Raw genomic sequence first — 23,408 nt, forward strand, 5'->3', positions numbered from 1 at the left:
ATTATTGTGTTTAAAACCATTCCAGACTGTTAAACACACATTTATTATAAAGTGAAGATGAAAAATTGTGAATTATTTAAGTTTATGGCACCTTAGTTACATTTAAGATGTTGCTGTTCCGAGGCTGCAGGACAGCTGGCTCGTAGTTATGACCACAAGTTACAAATATTTATGATACAAAGCAGAAGACCTTTTAGGGTAATGGAAGCTCGAAAGGCGGCTTTAATGTGGCAGAGTGCTTGTTCCACGCTTCTGGTGATGGCTCCAGAAGCCAGCACCCATTAAACTTTTTTGCATGAGATATGGACTTCACAGGATCCTTGCTGAACACTAACTTACAAGACGTGGATGCAAAAGGAATAGGTGAAGAGACTGCAGGGGAACATAATTTTAGATGTAATTTTAAGGCAGGCAGCTAACACTTGGATACTTTTTCTAGCACTAGTGTTCAAACTCTTTTAAGGAAAAACAATGCAAGTTTTAGTGTGCTTGGGTGAAGAACACGAGCATCCTATGCATATTGGGATCTCCATGTTCCTATCTACTTCGGGGGCTGAAATGGCGTGTATTTATTTCTGCGTCTCCTGCAGTCACCTTTGGCGCAGTATCTCAGCTTCACACAACGATGACTTCTACTTCCCAAGACCCCTGTGATAAAACCCTGCTTCTCGGCCAACACCTTTCGAGCTCCCATTAACCCAGAACCGAACCGGGACATCCGTGCATCGCCGCTCTTTGTCTTTGGTTTAAGTGAAAGGCGCCTGACGCTCTCGCCCCGCGGCAGTCGCGGAGCCGCCCGCCCTCAGCTCCTCCTCCCGCCCAGCTCCCGGGGCGGTGTGAGGAGCGGTGTGAGGGGCGGTCTGAGGGGAGGCGGTGGCGGTGCGAGGGGCGGTGTTAGGGGCGGTGTTAGGGGCGGTGTTAAGGGCGGTGTTAGGGGCGGTGTTAGGGGCGGTGTTAGGGGCGGTGCGAGGGGCGGTGCGAGGGGCGGTGAGAGGGGCGGTGAGAGGGGCGGTGAGAGGGGCGGTGAGAGGGGCGGTGAGCCCCGGCCCGGCCGCGCTTCCTGCGGCGCGGCGGTGCCGCCCCTTCCTGCTCCTCCCCGCGGCGCGCCGGGCGGGCGAGTCCGCCATTGCCGCGCTGGCGGCCCTTTCAAACGCGGTAGCAGGGGGTAACGACGGGGACAGCCTCCCGCCCCTCGGCGGGACCGGCCGGGAGTGAAGCAGGGCGGGCAGCGGCGCCGTGCTGGCCCCGGCGCCATCCGTGCCACGCCGCAGCGCCCGGCAAGCGAGGGGTTCGCTCTTGTCTCGGTGGTTCAGGAGGAAACGAGCCTGTTCTCCCCTCGCATTCCCACGCCCTCCGCCTGGGGAGAGAGGCGCCCGACCCCCGCCAGGGGATGAGCGGGACCGCGGATGCGGGTGGGCAGCCCGGGCTGGGCTGGGGCGGGACACCGGGAGGGACAGGAGGGCGATTGAGAGGTGGCTCATTCCTCTGCTTCTCCCACGGAGCTGATTCTACCCTTCCCGGGCGGCGAGGGTGACATTTAGCTCTGTTAGCCCTTCCTCTTGAGCGCTGTCAATATAGCTGAAGAAATCAGGCCGTCTCCAGGGAGAGAATAGGGCTTTGAAGTACATAAAGTGTATTTTCATCTCGTTCGCGTTTCTGGGCCGAAAGGCAATGATTTGGCGTGGTAGTAAGTCACCAAGCATCAAACAGTGTTTTGCTCTCGTCTCCCCTTGTACCTCCAAGCTTCCAAAATGAGTATTTTGATGTGATAAGCTCTACTGTGGTTCTATCCATCCAGAAAAGGTGTGTGTCTTCCATATCCCTTTGGGAGTGAAGACATCCCGTTTAATGAACAAGGATGATGGATGTGTTTCTCTGGGGCTCGTTTAGTGGCCTGGAGAAAAGGAGTGACTGCGCATGATGTAGCTGTCTGTTGCTGCATCAGAAGCATTATCCCTAATTTTGGATGTCTTCATAGGTGGTTTGAAATAAGTGGATTAAGGAAAATGCATGAAAAGTGCTTGTGCCCTCCCTTTCTTGGGCAGCCCTGATTTATTTATGGGGTGCTGCATACCACAGGTTGTTCCTTTTCCTCAGTGGTACTGCTACTTATAGGAGCAGGCATGAGATACAATGCACCTTCTAGATGCACAATCTTTGTGCTTTGTCTTTTTGATGGTACTTGTGGAAGTAAAAACAGTAAGAACAGGTGGTGTTCTTACTGGTTCTTACACCTTTTTCTCTCTGATTAGCTTTGAGGACTGTTTTGGTGTATGTGTGTACCCTGTATGTCTCTCTGTTTCTTTGTGGTTGTAATTTTCCAGTTAGTGCTGGAGGCTCCTAAGTTGTGTCTGCAACTCCTTCCTCAGGTAGGCCTGACTGGCTTTGTACAGGAAAGGTCATTGGAAGTCTGCAGTAGCTTCTCTGAGCAAAAGTGTCTGGGAGTTCTCCAAGGTTTTAACCTCAAGAGGATTACAGTAAGTTGGATTTATATTTTGAAGTACAACTCAGCTGACTTATCTCTCCAGGATAAAAACCTGGAGAGACAGAAAAATTTCTGTACAAGTCCCTGCCATTGGCCTGCATAGCATCTTTCCCCCTTGTTGCTGACTGTATGCTCACATTTTGATTTTTCTTTTCCTTAGAATGTTATCTAACATTCTAAGATACCTCATCTCATCTAAGATACCTCAACTATCTAATGCAGTTGAGGTATCTTAAAATGACAAGGAAAATCAACCTGTTGAGAATCTCCTTATAATTACGGAAATGGGCCATTCTGCTTCTACTAACAATGGTCCAAAATCCCCTTATCACATGAGATTATATAGTGCTCCTTTTGTCCTGCCCCAGGTGCTTCATCTTATAAATGCTGATTTGGCTAGTATTGTTAGACTTAAGAAGCTAAAATGCAAAATTCTAATATTCTTGCTGGTTTATTTGTGATAGAAAAGCAGAGGCTGTAGAGCGAAGTTTGGTGAGCTTCCTGTGTAGAGGGATCCCTTTTTTGTGAGGAATGTGTTGCTTTGTATTAACTGGAAAAGAGGTTCAGAAGTTTCTATGTACTTTTCAACTGGACAGGGCTCTTTGCAGTTACTGACATGAAATTAATTTTCAAGTGTATTTGTGATGGTGGTGTGTTTTGGGTTGGTTGATTGTTTACTGGATTTGTTTGGGTTTATTTGTTTATTTTTTTAATTCTATGCCTTCAGGTAGAAAAATCTATTTGAATTATTTCTGAATTTGAAAATTGTTGCTCTACTTATGGAGTTTTAAAAGAGGTGTGTGCTAGTGCAGAGTTTTTTTGGGGGGGTTGGGCAAATGGTGGTGGGGAGTGAGAATTTTTTTAAATAATTACTTTTAATCTGTTATTAAACTTCTCTTTCTGTAAGCAGTTGCTTATGCCACTGGGATTCATGTAGGAAGAAATGTATTTTTAATGGGTTGTGCCTTTGCATGGATTGGGAGATTGAAAAGAACACAGTCTCTAAATGAGATTTGGATTGCTCCTTAACATAATAAGATCTTTAAACCTCAATCTGCTTATATTCTGTGTGCAGCCTAGACCTGCTTGGGGAGAGAGACCAGAGAAATTATTACTTCCTTCCTTTTGTGCATACCCATGTTAAAATTCTGTACAGTAAAGGATAAGAGCTACTTGGTCAGTCTCTATTCCTTGTGGCCTGACCCCAAACTACAGTTCCCTTATTTTAATGGGCAGCTGACAGGCGGGAGAATGTACTGTTTGCAGCCATTCAGACTGTGATGTGGAGCTCTGTACTGGATGCGAAGAATAGAAGTGGTGGTGGTGGGAACAAAAGAAGGATGGAAGTGGCAAGTGTGGGAACAAAATAACTGGCAACAAAACTGATGGCAAACTATTTTGAGAGTGGACCTAGCAAATATATTTATCTACAATAGCAATGATTTAAATAGTTTCAGCTCTACTTCACTGGACAGCATAATAGCTTTGTGAATTTCTTTAATTTTTACCTGGGAAGTACTTTCAAGGAGTATGCTATAACTGCTGAGTTTTGTGAAGAAGCCAGGCTTTAGTGATGGATGAGTGTGTTTCAAGCAATGATGCTTCATGCTGTCATTTGGGACATGAAAAAGGAGGTGAGTTTTGATTCCCTTGAACAGAGGATCAAGGGTCTAGTGTGAAGGTTCAGCAGTAAGGTTTCAACCTATCTTACAGAAGCAAAAACTCTACAAATCTGTACACAGACAGATTTGAAATGAAACAGCAGCCAGGAGCTTAAGTATGTGGGCAAGGCCAAAGTTTCCAGGGCCTAGTTCATCTTACCTGCCATGGAAGTAAATACTGTTGGTGAGGTAAGTAAGAACTGTTTTTCTTAAAGAACAGCATTGCCAGCAATTAAAAGGTTGCTGACAGTGTACATAAAATAAGAAAAGATGTGATAGCTAAAGGTTGCTGGACAGAAGTTTACTAGCCTCAGGTGTGAGTAGAGCTGCTAAAACAGAGCTTGTTGAAGTTCCATATAGGACAGTTGGCAAGCTGGTGAAATCCTGAACAGAGTGGCTGGATAACTTGTGCACAATTCTGGATACTGCATGTTTACTTCCTTCAGCTGATAAGCAGATACCAAGCACTGTAAGCATCTGTGATATGTCTGTGATAAGGTACAGCAAAACTGAACACAGACACGGTAAGGGAAAATTACCTGACTGGTATAAATAAATAGGTTACTGTTAATTTTTCAGCTTTGTAGTAGGCTCTTCCACAGCTGTGGGATTCTTCTGGATTTAGAAGGGACTCTAATTTCTTTCCTCTACATTGGCATAGAAGCCAGCAGGAGTTTGGACTATGGTTAACTGGAGCTGACAGAGAAGCAAGTGTTAAAGGCAGTTTTCCCACAGAGGCCAGTCTTCCTGGAAAATGCAATAGGAGATAAGTGGCCAACTTCACACTGGGTTGATCCCAGTGTGCTGTGGGAGGGGGACTAAAGCTGTTCCCTGTTTGCTCAACACTGGAGGCAGGAGATGTGGGGACTGTATCCCCACAGAAGCGGGGCGAGGAGCTGGCAGTAGCTTATTGAGTGCCTTGTGAGGCAGTCAGTGCTGTAGATGCCTCAGGTGGAGCTTTACGGTATTTGCTTTGCCTGTTTTTTGAGTTTTCCTGCCTCACTTCAGGGACTATCTCCAAGCTTGTTTTCTGTATTAGTTATCTCTCATCATCAGTGGCATTTAGACTTGTTTCTTGTTCGTCCTCTTCCCTGCCTCCCCCTCTACAGTGAATCACAGAAGGGCTGTTTTTCTTAGTCATAAAATGTAGGTGTTTGCACACCCCAGCAAAGGCAGTTCGAGAGGAAAATTTAGCAGACAGCTGTCTGGCAATTTGAAGTTAAACAAGAAGTGCTTTTGTGGGTTCTAATTAAAAAAAATTGTAAATAAAAGCTATATATGTAATAGCTATAAGATTCTTTTCTACAAATATGAAGTACAGTTAGTTTGCTGTATTCATATGAGAAGGGGAGGTGGTTATAGTTTGGCCCCACCTTGCAGTGGAAATATGATTTTTTTTTTTTTCCTTTGTGATACCCCATGCTTGATATTTATTGTACATATGCTTTTTTGCTATTGACTTTTATTTTCAACTGTAGAACTCCATTTTAGCTTCTGACTACAACTCTTGGCTGTTCATGGAGAATTGCTAAGGAGCTCATCTCTGATTCTTCTGCAGCTATGGAGATTTAGATAGGTCACCAGTATTGGGTGTCAGGAAGTGCAATTAACTTCATAAAGTGAGCATTACTCTTGCCATAATCTCATTTAATATAATGACACAAATGTTGAGATATTTTGAGACCCTTGGCCACTTGAGGTTAGGGGGGAATGCTGGTAAAAAAAGGGACCTTCCAGATAAGATTTTCCTTTTACCTGGGCTTCTGGGCAGGCTCCAGAACTTTCATGGTATATGCTGAGTGTTCCAAACTGGCAGGGGTATTTAGAGTGGTGTTACTCAGTAGGGACAATGCTGACCGTAGGTGAGAGAACACCTATATTGGTCTTTTCCTTCTTTCTTGCAGTGATTTAATGGCTACCCATGAAGAAGCTGTTTAGAGTGTTTAAAAACTGATCACTTTCCTAGAATACTCACCTCACTGGATTAGCTGGAAAGAAGCATGAAGTGTCTCAGTGCCTTCAAGAGAGTGGATCAGAGATCCATCCGGTTTGAATGTTACCTAACTTTGGAAATCTTGGTGTTTAATGTTTTTTATATCTCCCATTCACGCATTGAATTATGATATAAAAATGGAAACATTCTTTTCATGCCTCTGAAGTAATGTGAATAAATAAGTAATTAATTCATAACTGTGATAATGACTGTTCAGGTATAAAGAGCAAAGGAACACAAAGAAGCAGAGTGACTGAATGAGTTTGGGGGTATCTTGGAACTGACGGTGAAAAGGCACTTGGGAAGCTGATAAGGTGAGTAATATTTGTTCTGTTCTTTGGAGGTCTGTGTTTTTCTGTGGTAGATACGTGTTCCAGCCAGTCACATAATGGAACAGCACGGAAATGCTGACCTGTTACTGATCAAGATGGTAGCTCCAAGAAGGTGCTTTGCAAGTGAGCCAACGGTGCTTTTTGATGTGAGCCTCAATACTGCTCCTTCCACTGCAGTGCTGAAAACTTGTCACCTAAATTTTTGTGCTCCTTTACAAGGAAAGCTTGCTGAAAGTCATCAGTAACAAGTGTGTTCTAGTGCTTGAACAGAGGCCAGAATGAAGCTGGATTAAAGGGCATTTTGCCCTTGAATTAAATGGCACTTTGGAAAATGCTTATCTGGTTTATATAGTGCAAACATGGGACTTTAATGTTCCCATTGCAGTGGTAAGGCTGGATGAAAGGTCAAGGTATGAAAATATGAAGAATGATTAAATTGTACCAGATATAGGTAAAATATGCTTTTGAGTTTTGTAGGAATTGAAATTAATTACAAGGGGTTTTTTTTTGCTTTTTAAGTTTTTTAAATTTTGATTTTCTGGCAGATAGAATTTTGAGGATACCTAACATTTTTAAACTAAGACTGGGCCCATGAATGTCAATAATCATATATGGCAACCACAAAAATTATGTAACTGTTTAACTGAAATACAGCTATTGTAGGTATGAATCTTGGGTCAGGAGAAAACATGTGCCTCCTGTTTTTTACTCTTGGTAGTTGTTTTGTGGACTTTCTGTATTGCAGTGAGCAGCTTATTCAAAATAATCGCTTTCATTGTGCATACAAGCAACGAATAGTCTCAAAATGTAAAAATCTAGCTGAAAATGGACAGTTGCCTTGTCCTGTCCCATCAAAACCACATGTGAGCTCACTTTATTAGATTTTAATTTGATTTGCTATGCTTTTTAAATGGATGGAGGAAAGACAGGCATACTACATGTGACACCCAAAAAATGTTTGAGAACCAGTCCCTTTTTGCCAGAACAGCTTTACATGCAAGCCAAATAATTACCTTCATGTGAAGAGAAAGGTAGTTAGGTTATAGTGCTGATTTGTTTGCTCAGTTGAAAAGATTGTTGAATGTGTGCTGCTGTGGCCCAAATTCTTGCATGCTGATTAAGCTAAACTTGCTCTAGAGGAAACTTTTGTGATTGCTGAAGACATTATTAGGGCACATTTGACAGTGAGCTGAAGAGAATTCAGCTTCAACCAGTGTTATGTTCCTCTCTTCTTTCCTCTGTTTCAGATGTCATCTCTACCAAGGAGGGTGAAATCTGAACCCAAAGCCCCTACATCAGAAGAACTACCTTCATTTCTTAATTCGTAAGATTGTTTTTATTACAATTTTTTAAACGTTTATGCTAAGCATGAGCAATTGCATAAGAGCAACATTCCATTTCTGAGAAGTTGATTAAGAAGTTTTCATGTATAAAACTTCAATTATAAAATGCAAATTACTTGGGCTTCTTCATGCTCACAGTGAAGAAACATGAGCAGTGAATTGCCAGTTTTCCAAACAGAATCATGTGTATGATGTGTTTATACATTATAGAAGTTGGGAGATTGTTTAAGCCATTAGCTCTGCAACAGTGTGTAAGACCTGTATCTGTTGAGTCTCTCTACCTTTCTGTTAATTTTTTCCTCTTCATGTTCTTTTATGCCAAAACCCACTCAGACTAGCTTGCTTATGTATTTTTTTATTATTCTCATAAGCAGTATTGTTGATTCATTTGTTTTTCAGGACCTCTGAATCAGAGGAGGAAGAGGAGGAATGGGAGCCAAAAAGCAAAATTGCCAGGAGACCTCGTTTGCCAAAGAAAACTGAGGCAAAAACTAAAAAAGCTGCTCCTGCACGGTCAACTGTGGCCAGGAAGATGGTCAAGAAGGTAGCAATAAAAGAGGAAATGGTGAGTATCTATAAGCAAGAGACATTTATTTACTGCTCTTGGGAAGTAACATGAACATTTTTTTCTGATTCTGGTTCATTTGGTTGCCTGAGTCTCATCAGCTTATACAATTCCACTATTCCTGTGAATGTTCAGTATGTTGTATAAACATGGCTTTGTTTTGCATTAAGTGTCCATGATCTAAAGGTCCTCCTTGAAAATGTTGGCCAATGATAATAGGATGTGGCTTTCTCTGGAGATCTTTCAACAATGTAAATAAATAAATGCCTCTCTTTCAGTAAGATCTCTGGTTTTGGTATTGCACCTTTGATGTCTTCTAACTTTTCACTGTCTGGGTACCACAAAAAGCAGGCAGCCTGTGCTTACATTTCCGTGCATGGCTGTTCAACCCAGTAAGGATTACAGTTTCATTATTAATATAAAAGGTAGTTGTATTGAAAATTAGATATTTCTGTCAGCTATTAGCATCTGAGATCACATCATGACAGAAGCCAGTCCTGACTTTTGAAGATGATCCCGGGGGAAGGTCAGTAAAGAAGGTGTGGCTTGTTAAACTGTATCTTGGCAGACCAGATCTCAGTTCCAGTTCCTATGCTGGGAACTGAACACCTCAGAAGTGCTTCTCTGCCCTGCTGTTTCCTTTTTTGACGACATGAATGGAGGCAAAGATTGTAGATCAATGTCTTCTGAAGGAAGGTCCTATTAAATTCTTCACAGGATAATTTTTTTTTAATCTAAATCAGAGGTCTCCTCTGTGTGTTTGTATTGTTTTCTCCATGCAAGATAGAAATCAGGTAATTTGAAATGTGGCTTGGCATTTTGCTGCTAGAGACGTTACTTGGGAAAATGATGTCTGGTAGCAAGTCTTTTTAGAGTTAAAATGAAATGTTGAACCACTTTGTAACAGTCAGTGTTTAATATGGTTTTAATGTCTCTTTGGCAGGATGTATCCTTGCCTATTGCACCTGTAGAAGATAATAAAATGCAACTTCTAAAACCTAAGGAGGAAAATGCAGGCACTAAGCCGAAAACTTTAAATCTAATGCCAGAAGTGCCTAAGAAAATGGAAATAAATTCATTCCAAGGGAAAAACCAAAACAGTTCAGTGAGTGATGAAAAACCTTCAACAAGTGCTCCTGCAGTGAAACAAGAGAAATGCGAGGAGGAGTTTGCATTTGATGAACAACCCTCTAAAAAGATTAAGTTGAATGCATGTCCTGAAGGAAAGCCAGTTAAAAATCTGGGAGACAACAAAATAAAAGAAGAATTTGAAATGAACTGGGATATTGTACAGGTATGAGATTTTGCTTTTCTGAGGTGCCAATGAAACTATTTTCTGCATAATTAAATTCAGAGGACTGAAATTGTATGTTAAGATTCTAAGTAGTCATTTAACCCCTGCTAAGGTTGTCATAAAATGTGTATAAATATAGGTGTTGGTTGGTAACTGTTAAAACTTCTAACTTTTACATCATTCTGATATCTGTGACTTTGGGTGTCCTTAGGACAAAGCTTGCCTGTGACAATTTGTGTGGTTCTCCTGTATGAGCACATGGGGTTTTTTTGTGGATGTACTCAAATGAAACTCCCACAGGAAGGGTTGCTGACACATTTGGGATGTTTGTGTGCAGCTTTACAACTTAATATCTAGTCAGTGTGGATCATTTAGTTCCAGAGACCCATCTGAGAGTGTTTATCAATTTATGGTTCCATCAGGAAGGAGATTTGCATTCCTCACACAACAGTGACAACGAGGGAGATATCATCTTTGTTTTTGTAGGATTTTAACTTTGAAGCTGTTCAGGTGGAGGCAGTTTTAGCATAACTCTTGTGCTGGAAGCCTGGGTATGATCATGGAAGATTTTAATATGAATAGAATGAGAATAGGTGGGACATACTGTATTCATCATTTGTAGTACAGTCTGCTTAAGAAAGCTGTAAAATTTTGTGGGTTTTCTCACATATTGCTGGAAATACATATGGAGAATTTGATCCTTGTGCGTGCTCTGAAAGGAGTGAATATGATTGTGCAGGTGTTGTTATATTTTTAGGCTTTGGAATGAAACTTTCAAAAGGCTTTTGTATCAGCCATCTATGGTAACTACTAGAGTCATGATGGCTGAAATGTTACTAAGATAAGCTGCTTGTATAGGGTGTCAGTGATTCCATATTGATACACTATAACTTTAGAAAGCTCTAAACATGTACACTTTTTTTTTTTTTGGTACATGTAAACATGTACATAATCATGTTTAACCCTGCAAGGCTTGGTTTGCCTCGAAACTGTCAGGAATATTGCTAGTTTCCTATTATTGGTTGATTGGGATTTGGTCCGGCTCTGGCTTTGCAGGATTTGTTTAGCTGAACCATGAGGTATATCAGTGTTGGTTTAAAAAAATTCCAAGTTTTCTGAGTTGCTGTGTACAGTTTATGGTCTTTCTGTTTTGTTTTATAATTTTGGTTTTTTCTTCCTTGTCTTTTTTTTTTTTTTTTCCCCAAGTGGTACTGCTTCCTGCATTTTTTACTGTGGTTACAGTTTTCTGGAAACATTGGTTGCTGCATGTCTTGCTGAATTACTGGGTGTGGTGGCTGGATGCATGAGAAGCCTGGCATCCTGTCTTAGGGAGGACAGTAGTCTCTGCTGGCCAGTGTAATGTTCTGGGGGTGGCTTTGAGTGTTGAATGAGCAGCTGTTTAAAGGAATCTACAATCTCTTAAATGTGCTTGGTTGTTGTGTTTGGGGTTTTTCTCTCCTTTGACAGGCTTTGTCAGAAATAACCAATGTTGAGCCATGGGTGTGTGCAAACTTAATCCGGCTCTTTCAAGAGGAGAACACGATTCCTTTCATTGCTCGGTACCGAAAGGAGCTCATCAATAACCTGGAGGCCGACGCCTTGCGGGAGGTGCAGCACGCCTTGGAAGAGCTACGGTGAGTGAGTCAACAGCACCAGGAGGGCTCTGGGGGGAGGTGAGTAACAACTCCCTGCTGCTCCTGTGTCCCTTGTCTTACCTCCTTGTATGCACTACAGCTGTAAAAGAACTAATAAAGAAAAAAGTTTAAATCAATTGTTCTTGATACCTGTCTGGGGTTTTGTTGGGTTTTTTGGGAGGTTGGGTTTTTCTTATTTTTTTTTTCTTTAAGTAACCAGGAATCTAAGAGTTATTAATTACCAAAGAAAAACTAACATCTTAATTTCTTTGCAGTTTATTAAAACTGTACTGAAAACCGTGTACTAAAAGAGTAGTTAATGGTTAATTAATTACTGGAAATACATAGCATGATGAGATGAAAGCTCCACTTTTAGAAAAAGAATCACTTAGAGCCCCTTGGCTCTGTGTTGGATCAGGGAAACGTGTACTGGAGAGCCTTTCTTAGATTGGAGTGTACCAGGAGATGAGGTTAAACTATCCCAGATCACTGCAGGAAAGAAATGATCAGCAAAGCTTGTTGTGGCAATGGATGAGACTGCTTTCATTCCATCTTGCTTTTGAATGGCCCTGTGTTCTTGAGATGGCAAAGGAACAGTCTGGTCAGCTGTTCTGTCAACTTGGTGTCTTCCTCCTTGTACTCCCTGGCTAGCCCCTACCAAGAGGTCCTTTCCAAGGAGGGAAGTGGCCTGAGAGGGTTCTCGTCTGAACAAGTAATTAAATAATAACAAAGTACCTCTGCTGCTTGTGGTTGCTCCTGTGTTATCTTACTGAAGACCCAGGAGTTTAAATCTGGTAGCCTGTACTTATTGCTGAAGAACTATCTTGATATGAACTGCATCTGTAAGAGCTCATCAGTGTGGATTTATTCTAGGACCTTTTTATTTGGCTTCCAGGCCAATAATATTACAGAAATGTGTGGAGCAGTAATGACTATCAGTGTTACTTGACAAATTTTCTTAAAGCTACCACAGGATATTTTGATACAGTTTTGAACTTACTGAAGAGAGAGAAATGGTTAGAAACTTTTGGATTATGAGCTTGGTTTGTTGAAGATAAACATAAGATACAATTTTCGGGGGTTTCAGAGAGTTTCAGCAGTGTAATAGGCAAAGTCACAATCGATAGATACTTTAATTCACTGTGAAATGTGACTGGTAACATTAATCTCTTGCATTTTAGTACTGTTGCAAAAAAGACACATACGATGATACAGAAGTTGAAGAAAGAAGGAAAGTTATCCAGTTGCCTTTTAAAAGGATTGCTAAATTGCAGAACTTTGGAAGAATTAGACCATGTGGTCAGTACTCTAGTCTTTTTCAGATTGAACAGTTTAAATGTAATCTTGCATAACTAAATAGTGCATAATGTTACGTGCACAGCATGATTGAAATACTTCCCTGCTTTTTAATAATTGGTTTTGTGTTTTCTTTTTAAGTCTTCACCTTATAAAACTGGGAGTAAAGGCACCAAAGCCCAGAGGGCCAAGCAGCTGGGATTAGAACCTGCTGCTCTGTCCCTCCTGCAGAATCCTGTGGAACTCAATCTCTTTTCTTACATTAGACCAAATACCAAAGGTAAGTGCCCTGCTTCTTGAGCAGTAATGTTCTAAATGTCTCAAAATATTTTAAAAGGGAAATTACTTTAATTGTTCTGATGTTGTTGGAAGTTAGGCAACTATTTTCAATTCAACAGTGCTTTTAGCAATATGTGGTAACATGTTAACACATTTAATGACTCTTCAGCCTTTCCTCTCTCTTTGTATTGTAAATAGTAATAATTATGGTATAGAAATGACATAAATCTGGAGACCTTATAGTTGAGATCTGTATTTACTGGTAAGAGAGAGAGAACCACACCACACACCTGAGACCTTTCCATTGTTATACTTGAATTGTTTTGTGACGATTCAGTGTTGATTGTACAAGAGGTTTATGCTAGTATTCTGTACTGAAGGAAATGTCACCCAGCAAAGCATATCTTAATAAAAACTGACCTATGGGATTAGGCGTGAGCAGTAGAGTCTTTGTGTCTGAATGACAGTAGGGATTGAAGATGTAATTTCTGAAATTTGAGCAAGAAGTTTTAACAGCATGATTGTCAAATATAGAATGCAGAATTATGTGTCTTTGTGAATGCAGTTATGGGTGGATCTGTAGGGGGCAATCTCTGACAATAAAATGTGAAGATTACTGAAGCCTTCTGTATGATGTTTAAATAGAGATGTATTTCTATTCTTCCCTGCCCAAATTTTTTGAATTTTAGCATAATGGTAGTGAACCTTCTTAGTAAGGCTGACTTGTACTTTTCACACTTCAGTTTATTTAAATATTACTTTAAAAATTCTGCTAATTTTGCAATGAAAATCACTTACCAAATATTCTGGTCATTAAATTACTGCATCTCAGCATATCTCATTACTTCATACAGCAGTGTATTGCAGCCATGTATCTGACTATTCTGGTGCAGTCTAAAGAGCCAAAAGAAAGTCTTCACTGTAAAAGTTCAGATGAATTATTTAGAGTATATTCAGAAGGCAGTGCTATTTGTTGCACCATAAACATTAGTTTTTTAAAACCAGTACACCTATTTTCAATTTTGTGCTAAAAATAATGCTGCTTAGGTTTATATAATGGTCTGCCTTTAAAAGGTATCAGAAGTTACATGCATCTATGAACTGGGTCACTTTTATCACCTTCAGAGCCAATTTGACAACGTATATACAACTTGAGATCAGAGTGTGTTTTTAAAAAGGAATGAGCCATTTGCAGTACAGAAAAGTTTCCATCAAATCTTATAATATTTGGTTCTTTTAAATTCTCAGTGTTTTTCAACTTAGCCCAAAAATAAACTGAGATAAAAGCTAGCAGTTCATGTTTCAAGGCCTGACATTTGAAAGTTAAAGAAGCAGGCTATCCAGAAAATTTTGTTGACCATGCATACAACTAAAAAGAACAATTTCTCTTATTACACAAGCACGTGCTGGTGGACACAGTAAAGTGCTATGAAAGTGATGCTTGTTGAATAGGAACTTTCTGATTATTTCTCCAGTTGTAACTTGTTTGGGCCTCTGCTGTCTCGTTCAAATAATCTACCTGATTGTCTCAGTCTGTGTTCAGTATGATGCATGTCTTCAAATTCCTTTAGCTTTGTGTTCTGACATGACTTCTACCATAAGAAACAGTAACTCATAGATGTAAGGATCCAAAATTTACACCTTAGAAGTTTAGGCATTTAATAATATATTCTTTTTCTCACATTATTTTTTCTTTCTGGCAGGTAAGTTTAGCTTCCTTGTCTTAAAGAGGGGCAAGATAGATAATTATTTTCTTTTTTTTTTTTTAATAGTGGGTAACTTTATAACCTAATCAGAAGCAGGGTTCTGGGTTCAATGAATAGGTAGAGCTGTGCAACTTGTTAAAATAAAGCTGTCCATTAGGCAGCAGAGTGAACAGCAGTATGTGTTGCAAAAGACAGTTAATGCTGCATCTGCCAGCTCTAGGATTCTTGCTGTTTGCTCTGAAGCATTCATTACTGACTCTTGCTAGAAGCAGAGCTAGATATATTGAATTAAAATACAAGATGTCTGTTTTATTTCATTATCTCGGCTTCTGGTCGAATTCAATCCCTTTGCTAAGGAGAATTATGTGCTTCCTCTTCTGGCCATTTGAAGGAGAGAATGGGCTTTTAGTGTTGGAAATTACCTGAATGATTCTGTTATCTCTCCAGAGATACAAAGACATTTAAAACTTCTTGTCTTTGAAGACATGACTATATAAACTTTTATAACTTCAGTGTTCCATAGGAGAAGTTGATGAAACCCTGACCTCAAAAGTGTTGTGCAAGCTCCTGCTACAATACAATGGAAATATAAAACTATTCCACAGAATAAATAAAAGAAATTTAGGCAGTTTTCATACCAGTAGTTTCCAAAATATGTAGACTTCTGCTGCAGTTGCTTGTTTTATTAAAACTTCAAAAATGATATTAAGTTTTTCAAAAATGATATTAAGTTTTTCAAAAATGATATTAAGTTTTTCAAAAATTATATTTAAATAATTTATATATTTAAACTATATTTAAATATAAGCTTTACTGTTGCACTATTTTCATCACAAATGTCAAGATCTGTTAGTGTAAAAGTCAAAAAAGTTATTTTTCTCTCATTTTAATATAATTTTGACTGATGATAATACATTGGTCACTTCAGGCTCATTGAAAGGAAGCTTTAGTTGATAGAGTTTTAATGAATTAGGATTCTTTGAAGCCCTTGCAAGTCACTCAGATAACATCAATTAGTTTCCTTGCAGCTTGCATATATTTTCTAAGTGCTTGTGTAGTTGCGTAAAATAGTTTTATTAGTTTTTTCTGTAATTATTAACTGTACATAGTAGTGACTGCATATTCTATAACTATTTTTCTTCTAAGGGCTTGCAAATATCCAGGAAGTCGAGGCTGGAGTGCAGCATATTTTAGCAGACATCTTTGCTAAAGATAAAGATACACTGGATTTTATCAGGAAATTGTAAGTTCTGTTCTTACTTTCTAAACTTCCCTGTTTACGTGATGAAATGCAGTCTCCTAGTGGCAGATACAGGAGTTTGTGTTAATGCTGTGAAAATGCTGTTCCTATGAGATGGATTTAGGACCATTCCTGTGTAGGTTCATTAGCTCTTCTGCCTGTCTGGCTGTCAGTGCAGTAGAGATCTGCAGTGAGCATGGCATGATGCTGTAACTCCCAAAGAATGGAAAACTCTGTGCTCTGCCCTCTGTATAGCAGATATGTCTTGCAGTTAGTGAGCTGTAAGGGAGTTTTCGCACTTTCTTCAAGCTATAACTCTTCAGAAGTCAATCTGCTTAAGCTCTTAGTCCGATAGCTGACTGGACACCAGTCAGTGTAACCAGTGTACAGTCATGGTTGATTTTGATTTTGGTAGCCAATAAGACAAACAAATATGTCCTTTACTTGTGTTAGCTGAATTTAAGTTTTCTTACATTATCCAACTTCAGTGTTGTTGTGTCTGGGGAGTTGGTGTGACAGTGAAATAGTCATTTGTTATTTTATTTTGTCTGCTGTGTGCCATCTGGGGCAGAGAAGAGAGCTATCATAGAGCATGCACCACCTTAGGAACATGCAGAGTTGCTTTGAATAAGCATGTGATAATTTCAGTGAAGGGGGTTGTTTTGTAAGGGATGTGCTGTCACTTCCTGACTGTCATTTTGATTATTTTGACTCCTGGAAGTTCCTTAGTTGAATATTCAGTGCTTTACAGATGAATGTTATTTATCTGAAGTGTGTTGTATGATAATTACAAGGAGCATTCAGGGTTGACACTTTTTTTTTTTTTTTTTTTTTCCACCTTCCCAAAATTTATTGTGTGAAGTTGAACCCATAACTGAAGTGTAGGTGGTGGCTTTTGAGTTTCCATTCCCTTAAGGAGGGCTATCATCAGCTTTTTCTGCTTGAATGTCTTCTCTTGGTGTATTATAGTCAGTACACATTATGCCACCTCAGCCTGAAGTTATGTCATCCAGTTTTGCAGGTAATTAGAGTTAACATCACTTGTAATTAAGCTGACTCTAAACTTTGTTTTTATTTGATCTATGCAGTAATGGTTTGTTACAACTTTCATGCTAAAATACCTTAAAAATATCTGATGTTCCTCTATTCAGATGCCAGAAGAGGTATATTTCCATCCAGTCAACATTGGCAAAAGTGTCGTCCAAAAATGGAAATGAAAAAGATATTGATAAGTTCCAACTGTACCATGAGTTTTCTTGTAATATAAAGAATATTCAGCATCATCAGGTACAACTTAAAATTTTAATTTTTTTTCTTAGAATTTTAACTCTGGTAAATGTTGCTTTGTTTTGAATTTTGTTGCTTAAAACTAATTCGAAAGCTATTTTCTTTTTCTTTACAGTTATCAGAAGTAATAGAGATTTTCAAATTCTTGAAATGCAGAAATAAGCTCTTGATCTCTGTTTTAAGAAACAGAGCAAAGGACTGCTATTCAGTACCCCCAAAATGGGTTTGTTTTGCAAGTCATCATTTTTCCCTTTTGTGAAGCATCTTCAGTTATCCTAAGCCCCAAGCTTAAACTTACATAACTAGATAAAGAGAGGAGGGCTGAAGCAAACTTACTAGCCGAGGAGAAGTTGATGGCTTGACAGCTAGGCTACCCCTTGTTACTGAAATTCAAAGGCTGAAGTGTGATGCACTCAATGCAGCTGTCAAGACCTCTGCAGTAATTCATAACTAATGACCAAGTGAATTGTCTCTTGTTTTATTTACCTAGCTTTATCACCTAGCTTAAGAAAAACCAAAACAAACACAACAAAAAACCAATTAAAAACAAACAAAAATCCCAAACCCAAACAAACCATAATATCACAGAAGACAGACCACTTAGATGCTTCTAACTAGAAATGTCCTTTTCCTTTAGAAGGCTCTGATATGCTCTCATTTTTTTCTGTGCTTTCTGTTTTAAACCAGTATATTTTGAATTAATCAAGGATTAATTTATTAGAAAAAAATTCACAGCATGGATAGGCTAATTTTAAGCTGTTTTTCCCCCTTCCAATAGGAAAGGTGTTAGGTGAAAGACTAAGTAGCTACTGTTGATTTCAATAGGCTGGTCTGGCATAAATGTTTGAACAGGTACGTGTGGTTTTTCTCTTTGTAATAAGTATGAATATTTACTGTAGTTACATTGATAGTTATTTGGTGAAAAGTTGCTTCTGGAGGGTCTGAAAAAGTTGCTAGAGCAATCTATCAGCTACTGTGGTGACACTGACAAAGATTCATCATGTTATGATGTATGGATTTTTTTGTGTCCTTTTTTGCAGAAAGAACACTTGAACTGGCAAAAAGTATTTGGTTTTACCTGCACTCAGAGTGGTGAATACCACGATGTTCATCCAATACATGTTGCATAAGTGTTTCCTGGGATGGTGGTATAATTTAGTTCTTGTCCAAGGCATCCATTTTTTTTTTTTTTTTACTTAAGGAAAACCCTTACTTAGCTACATTAAGGGCTAAAAACTGTATTTCCCAAACCAGGTCAGCACTTTGATTATGTGGCTGCACTGTTTTTTATCCAGGATGTGTCCTTAGTTTGTTGGATGTTAATATTAGCTTGGTCTGCTTTGGTTTATTCTTCCCTGTCTCTGCTGCTAACCTGAAAACCTCTTTTTTTAATCCATTCTTGCTCTTCAGAGAAGTAATAAGTATTGATTTTGCAACTAGCAGTCCTGTAATCAAGGGATGGTTTTGCACAGTTATGTGCTGCCTTTCATCTGTATATTTCTGTCATCAACTCTTCTAATACATTGAATATTTCTGTACTGTGAATTGTAGAAGTCTGAGTTGCTTGTGCTTCAGTGAGGTTTCAAGGCTCAAGGTGTGACAGGGCTCTCTGTACTAGTTGAGCAAAAAATGCATTTTATGATAGTTTCTGACATGTAAAATTTACTGTTTTGTAAATATACTGTAACTTTTCATGTCTGTTTTTTGTACTTGGGTTCTTTTTTCATCTGTCAGTTTCTGTCTTTTTCCCTTTTGTATTTTGTTAATAAAATCAGGAGATAGACTTTCAAAAGTACAATGGTAGGGTTTAAGCTTAATGAAGAAATGGCAGGTAAAGAAAAAAAACTTTTCTCATCATCTTCATTTTCTTTGTTACTTTACCTTATTTCCCTACTGATGCAAATTGCCATTTTTTAATGTCTTTATTTTTTTAGGTTATGACTATCCTTTTCGATACCTAAAAGTCTTAACTTTTTCCTTCACCTCAGACTGTGAAGAGATAGTTCCTTTGTGCATTGAAATCTGGTAAAAATATATTCTTAAAGGATAGAGTTCAAGATGTCTTCAATAGGAGGAATTCTCTGGTTTGCTCAGGATTATTAAAAGAAGCTTATGCCTGAAAAAGATATAGGAAAGCCTGAACCTCAGAGTGATTTATATAATTTACTAATCCCCCAAAACTTCAGGTTAAATAGGCGTGTTTGAAGAACAGTTGTAAAACTTACTGCTTTGACAACCACCTCTACTGCTATCATGGCTGCACAAAGACAAGGGTTCTGAATGTCTTTAGGCAGAGGCAAAAGTCAGCTTTAAATCGCCTCTTTTCAGAGTTGCAAACACAAGATTCTATAAAATACCTCGCTGAAACTTGTCATCACCCAAATATGGAAGTGCAAGTGATCTTAAAGACCTGGGTACCACCCTAACTCTGGTCTGGCTTGTGATGTGAATATAGGGGGTGCTCAGTAGCCTGACATGTTACCTGTAGGAGAACAAGCTGTGCCTTTGTGTCCAAATCTCTGGCAGCTGTGAGTGTGCCTTGCAGCATGTGCTGCAGTGAGTTTATGTGGTGAGCAGTAAGCTGTGCTGCAGCTTGGTTCTGCTGTAGGTCTGGGTTACTTCCTGTGCCACTGTCATTTTGTCTGCTGAGACGTAATTTTGTCTTATTCAAGTCCTGGAGTAATCAGGACTCGTGTGGAGTCAAGTTATGTGAAAAAGTTAAAATACTAAAACTGTAATGAGAAAAAAACTTCGTTGTTTTAGTCAGCTTTAAAAGCTGACTCCAGTTTTTGACATGGTCAGATACCCTGTGGGTGTTTCCAGCTGGAATGTTTTGCTAGCAGGAGGTTCAGTCACAGCTTCTTCCTTTGGCAGCAAGAACTTGACTGGACTCTTCTAGGACTTAGCTGAGAAGCAATACCAACACTGTCATAACTAAAGAAAAAAATCTTTCAAGAGTTTATTTGAATTTTTGACTAATTGTGAACAGTTCAGTATTTGTGTATGCCTTGGGGGTTGCTTTCCTGTATTTGGAGATGACTGAAATACTGTGAGGAAAAGAGTTCATGAATAAAGTGTAATGTTTGAGGCAAGTGCTCTATTTTCAATCTCATACTTAAAAAGGAATTGGAAATTAAAGTCCTCGGCAAAGTATACAGAACTTATTCTTTGAGTTCAAGTCAATATGCAACATATAAGAGAGCTGTGCAAAGTGAAACATTGCACTTTTTATGATAAACAGAATAAGGTTTGGTGAATCTTGTGATGGGATCATATTGTTCTTGCGCTCTCTGAAAAATGTATGTTGTTTCTAACAACCCTTGTCCTGGATCTTTTCCGATCTCATATAAAACCAGTCTTTTTCCAGAAGTGAAGACTGCTTTGTGACTAGAATATCTGGATTTTAATCTGTTACTTTAAAAAAAAACAAGCTAAACGAGAAGAGGGAGAAATTGGGTAATTCAGTTCTTAATTGAGCATTTATTGGATGATAATTCTTCTCTGAATGCTTCACTTAGAAAAGGATAGATTGTTTGAGGATAAAAAATATAAACAATATTAGTGACTGAATTAACAGCTGTTTTAAGTTCAGGTGTCTGACATTCTGCAGATGGAGTGCTGGGAAACTAAATATGATGCAAATATTGACCCTGCTGGCAGTATGCTGAATGATAACATTATAATTCTATCACATATATTCTCTGTTGTGAGCATCACTTTGATTTCATTTAAACTTGACATTTAACTTTCTCTCTTTTTAAAAAACAGAATCAGAATGAACGCAAAAGCTTTTGATTTGTTAAAATGTGTCTTTCTAATTTCTACGTGAAAACATTTGCTTTGGCAGTCAAGGTACCAGATGCTATAATATTTCACATGCAATCTTTATTATTAGCTTTGTTGTTCAATGATATGTCAGGCCTGGTATGTCACAGGAGCAGTAAGGCTGAGGAATATAAATTGGTACTATGTCCTCGAGTCATTTTAAACCATTGTATTTAACATATGTGACATGTCTGAGTTAGCTAGTGATTGAATTAAAGTTCATGATTGACACAGAATGCTCTGTTGTGACAGTGCTCAGGGCCTGCTACATACAGCAACATGTGTAGTCATACAGGAATGTCAGCTTTGAGGAGGTTTATCTATTTTGGTATTTTTCTACTTTAAAATACTTTGGAATGAAAAACAAAATCTAAAGATTTCCTGGATGTGGATTTTATTTGCTTCTGAGTATTATTCTGTTTCTAAAATCTGCTGATCAGTGAATTTTCTTGGTATTAAGGTGAACATTCAGTGTCTCCATAGTGAGATTAGACTAGGTGATATCCACCAGGATCCCCCACTTGTGTTGTGCATCTGGTTTTAAATGTAGAGTCACAGTCTTCCATTTAAAATTGAGCTCTGTGTGCAGGTAGCATGCATGCAACCAAATTTAGCTTTAGGTCATGACTGTGCAGTTATGTGCACAAGAATCTGTCAGAAGTACATGCGTATGGTTTAGGGCTGGAGTGTTGCTGCAAAGAGAGCAAGTGTTTACATCCTTTTCTGCTATTTGTGAACTAGGCATGAATAACTAATTTCATCCTCTTTCAAATTAAGCTGAGTGACTTTGTGTTACAATAATTAATTTTAAATTAGGATTAATAATGGGAAGAAAAATGGAATCTGAAGCATGGGAGTGACTTTTTCCATTTCTGATGTCTAGTTCTGATTGGAGTCATTCTTCAATTAATTTCTTGAGTTTTAATTTGGGTTATTAAATATGATTATTCATGGCCAAAATTCATGCAATATAAGTGTATTTAAGACTAAACTGGATCCTAAGATAGCAGACTCCAGGAAAAATGTAATATTTGTTAGGCCATGGAATGATTTAATCTCTGTTTAAATTGTGGATGTTATCTGTATATGCTAGTACTTTGTGAACTGATTTACTGTACCACCATCCTGATTTGCTACAGAATGTCAAGCAAGCGCGTACACAAATGTTGATAAGTTTATCTTTTGGATATTTTGTGTGTCATCTGTCTCTGCCATTTATGTTTGCACTCAGATTCTGGCCATTAACCGAGGGGAAAATCTGAAGATCCTGACAGTGAAGGTCAACATTCCTGACGGGGTGAAGAATGAATTCTGTTGGTGGTGTGTCAATGAAAGGTCTGCATGGATACATATTCTTACAGAAATCTCTTTTTTCTATAGACAGCTGCATACTGAAGTGTATCTCATATGTCTTGTTACATTACAAATTAAACAAATATTTATTAGATTAGATGAAATTAGCAAGTGGATAATTCTTACTCTGTATTTCCAACTGCTGTTGCATTATGCTGGAAAGATCATGCCTTGGGCTATATTTGCAAGTTCTGGCATTCTTCAAGCAATTGAATTTTTTTTAAACGTATGCAAAGGCCGATGAAATGCGAATATATTTTTAAACTGTAATATGCATCACATCCAGTAGCCTTTACTGAAAGGACTTTGTAGAATCCAATAGAGTATACTCCAAACTTTGAAAAATAGCTTCATATGCCTAATTGCAATGAATAAATGGGACTATGTCAGATTTTAGATCTGTGAAGTACATAACTTCAAGTTTCACGAATGTAAGGAATTACACATTTACAAAGAACTTAATGGATTTAACAGACAAATGTAAATATAACTGCCTTCAATGCATAACTCTCACATATTGTGTCAACCATCTTTTGCATTTTGATCTCTGTTTCAGTTAGAAAACTGGACTGTAAAAACTAGATTCTTTTATTTCCTGCTGATTTGTTCATATAAGTTGTCTGGATTTTTTAAGCCTGTAGTGAGATGTTTAATGTTGAATAATTTTCAAAGTCTTTTGCGAAATTTTAGGCTAACTTAAATGGTGTTTTGTGCAATATCTTTCTCATCTGGAAACTGTACCTTCATATCCTCTGTCAGAGAATATTGTGATCCAAACTGTGCTTCTTCCTTGTATGTATAAAAAAGCACTTTCTCAGTAGTTTAAGATATTGTGCATTGTTCTGATGGTGTCTTAGAAACTCCTTCCTTTGCATCCTAAAAATGAATAACGAAAAGGAGGGGGAAAAATAGGAAGAAATGTGCCACTTAATGTATAAAACTGAATACGGTGACACTGCTTTAGCATGTATTTCTTTTTCACAACAAGTCTAAGAAATGGATGTGGTAAAAATGTTCCCTTGCACTAGAAATTTAATAGAAATTCCCTTGTAGAAATTTAATAGAACTATTTCCCTCTGAAAGGGAAGGATAGGACTCTGAAAGTATCTAAATAT

At 38.6% G+C, this 23,408-nt stretch overlaps 1 protein-coding gene across 1 annotated transcript in view; it reads left to right on the forward strand.

The window, feature by feature from the left end:
* The first annotated feature begins 2,283 nt into the window (after nucleotides 1–2,283).
* Nucleotides 2,284–23,408, forward strand: part of SRBD1 (S1 RNA binding domain 1) — a 124,336-nt gene continuing 103,211 nt past the window's right edge. The window contains exons 1-11 of the mRNA XM_066316089.1: nucleotides 2,284–2,477; nucleotides 6,357–6,453; nucleotides 7,719–7,795; nucleotides 8,214–8,379; nucleotides 9,323–9,673; nucleotides 11,141–11,307; nucleotides 12,489–12,606; nucleotides 12,745–12,883; nucleotides 15,735–15,831; nucleotides 16,980–17,115; nucleotides 22,172–22,275. Of these exons, the coding sequence (XP_066172186.1) occupies nucleotides 7,719–7,795; nucleotides 8,214–8,379; nucleotides 9,323–9,673; nucleotides 11,141–11,307; nucleotides 12,489–12,606; nucleotides 12,745–12,883; nucleotides 15,735–15,831; nucleotides 16,980–17,115; nucleotides 22,172–22,275 (1,355 nt within the window). The 5' untranslated portion in view covers nucleotides 2,284–2,477; nucleotides 6,357–6,453. The remainder of the gene's footprint in view (nucleotides 2,478–6,356; nucleotides 6,454–7,718; nucleotides 7,796–8,213; nucleotides 8,380–9,322; nucleotides 9,674–11,140; nucleotides 11,308–12,488; nucleotides 12,607–12,744; nucleotides 12,884–15,734; nucleotides 15,832–16,979; nucleotides 17,116–22,171; nucleotides 22,276–23,408) is intronic.

This window comes from Sylvia atricapilla, chromosome 3 (assembly GCF_009819655.1).
Source record: "Sylvia atricapilla isolate bSylAtr1 chromosome 3, bSylAtr1.pri, whole genome shotgun sequence".
Taxonomy (NCBI): Eukaryota; Metazoa; Chordata; class Aves; order Passeriformes; family Sylviidae; genus Sylvia; species Sylvia atricapilla.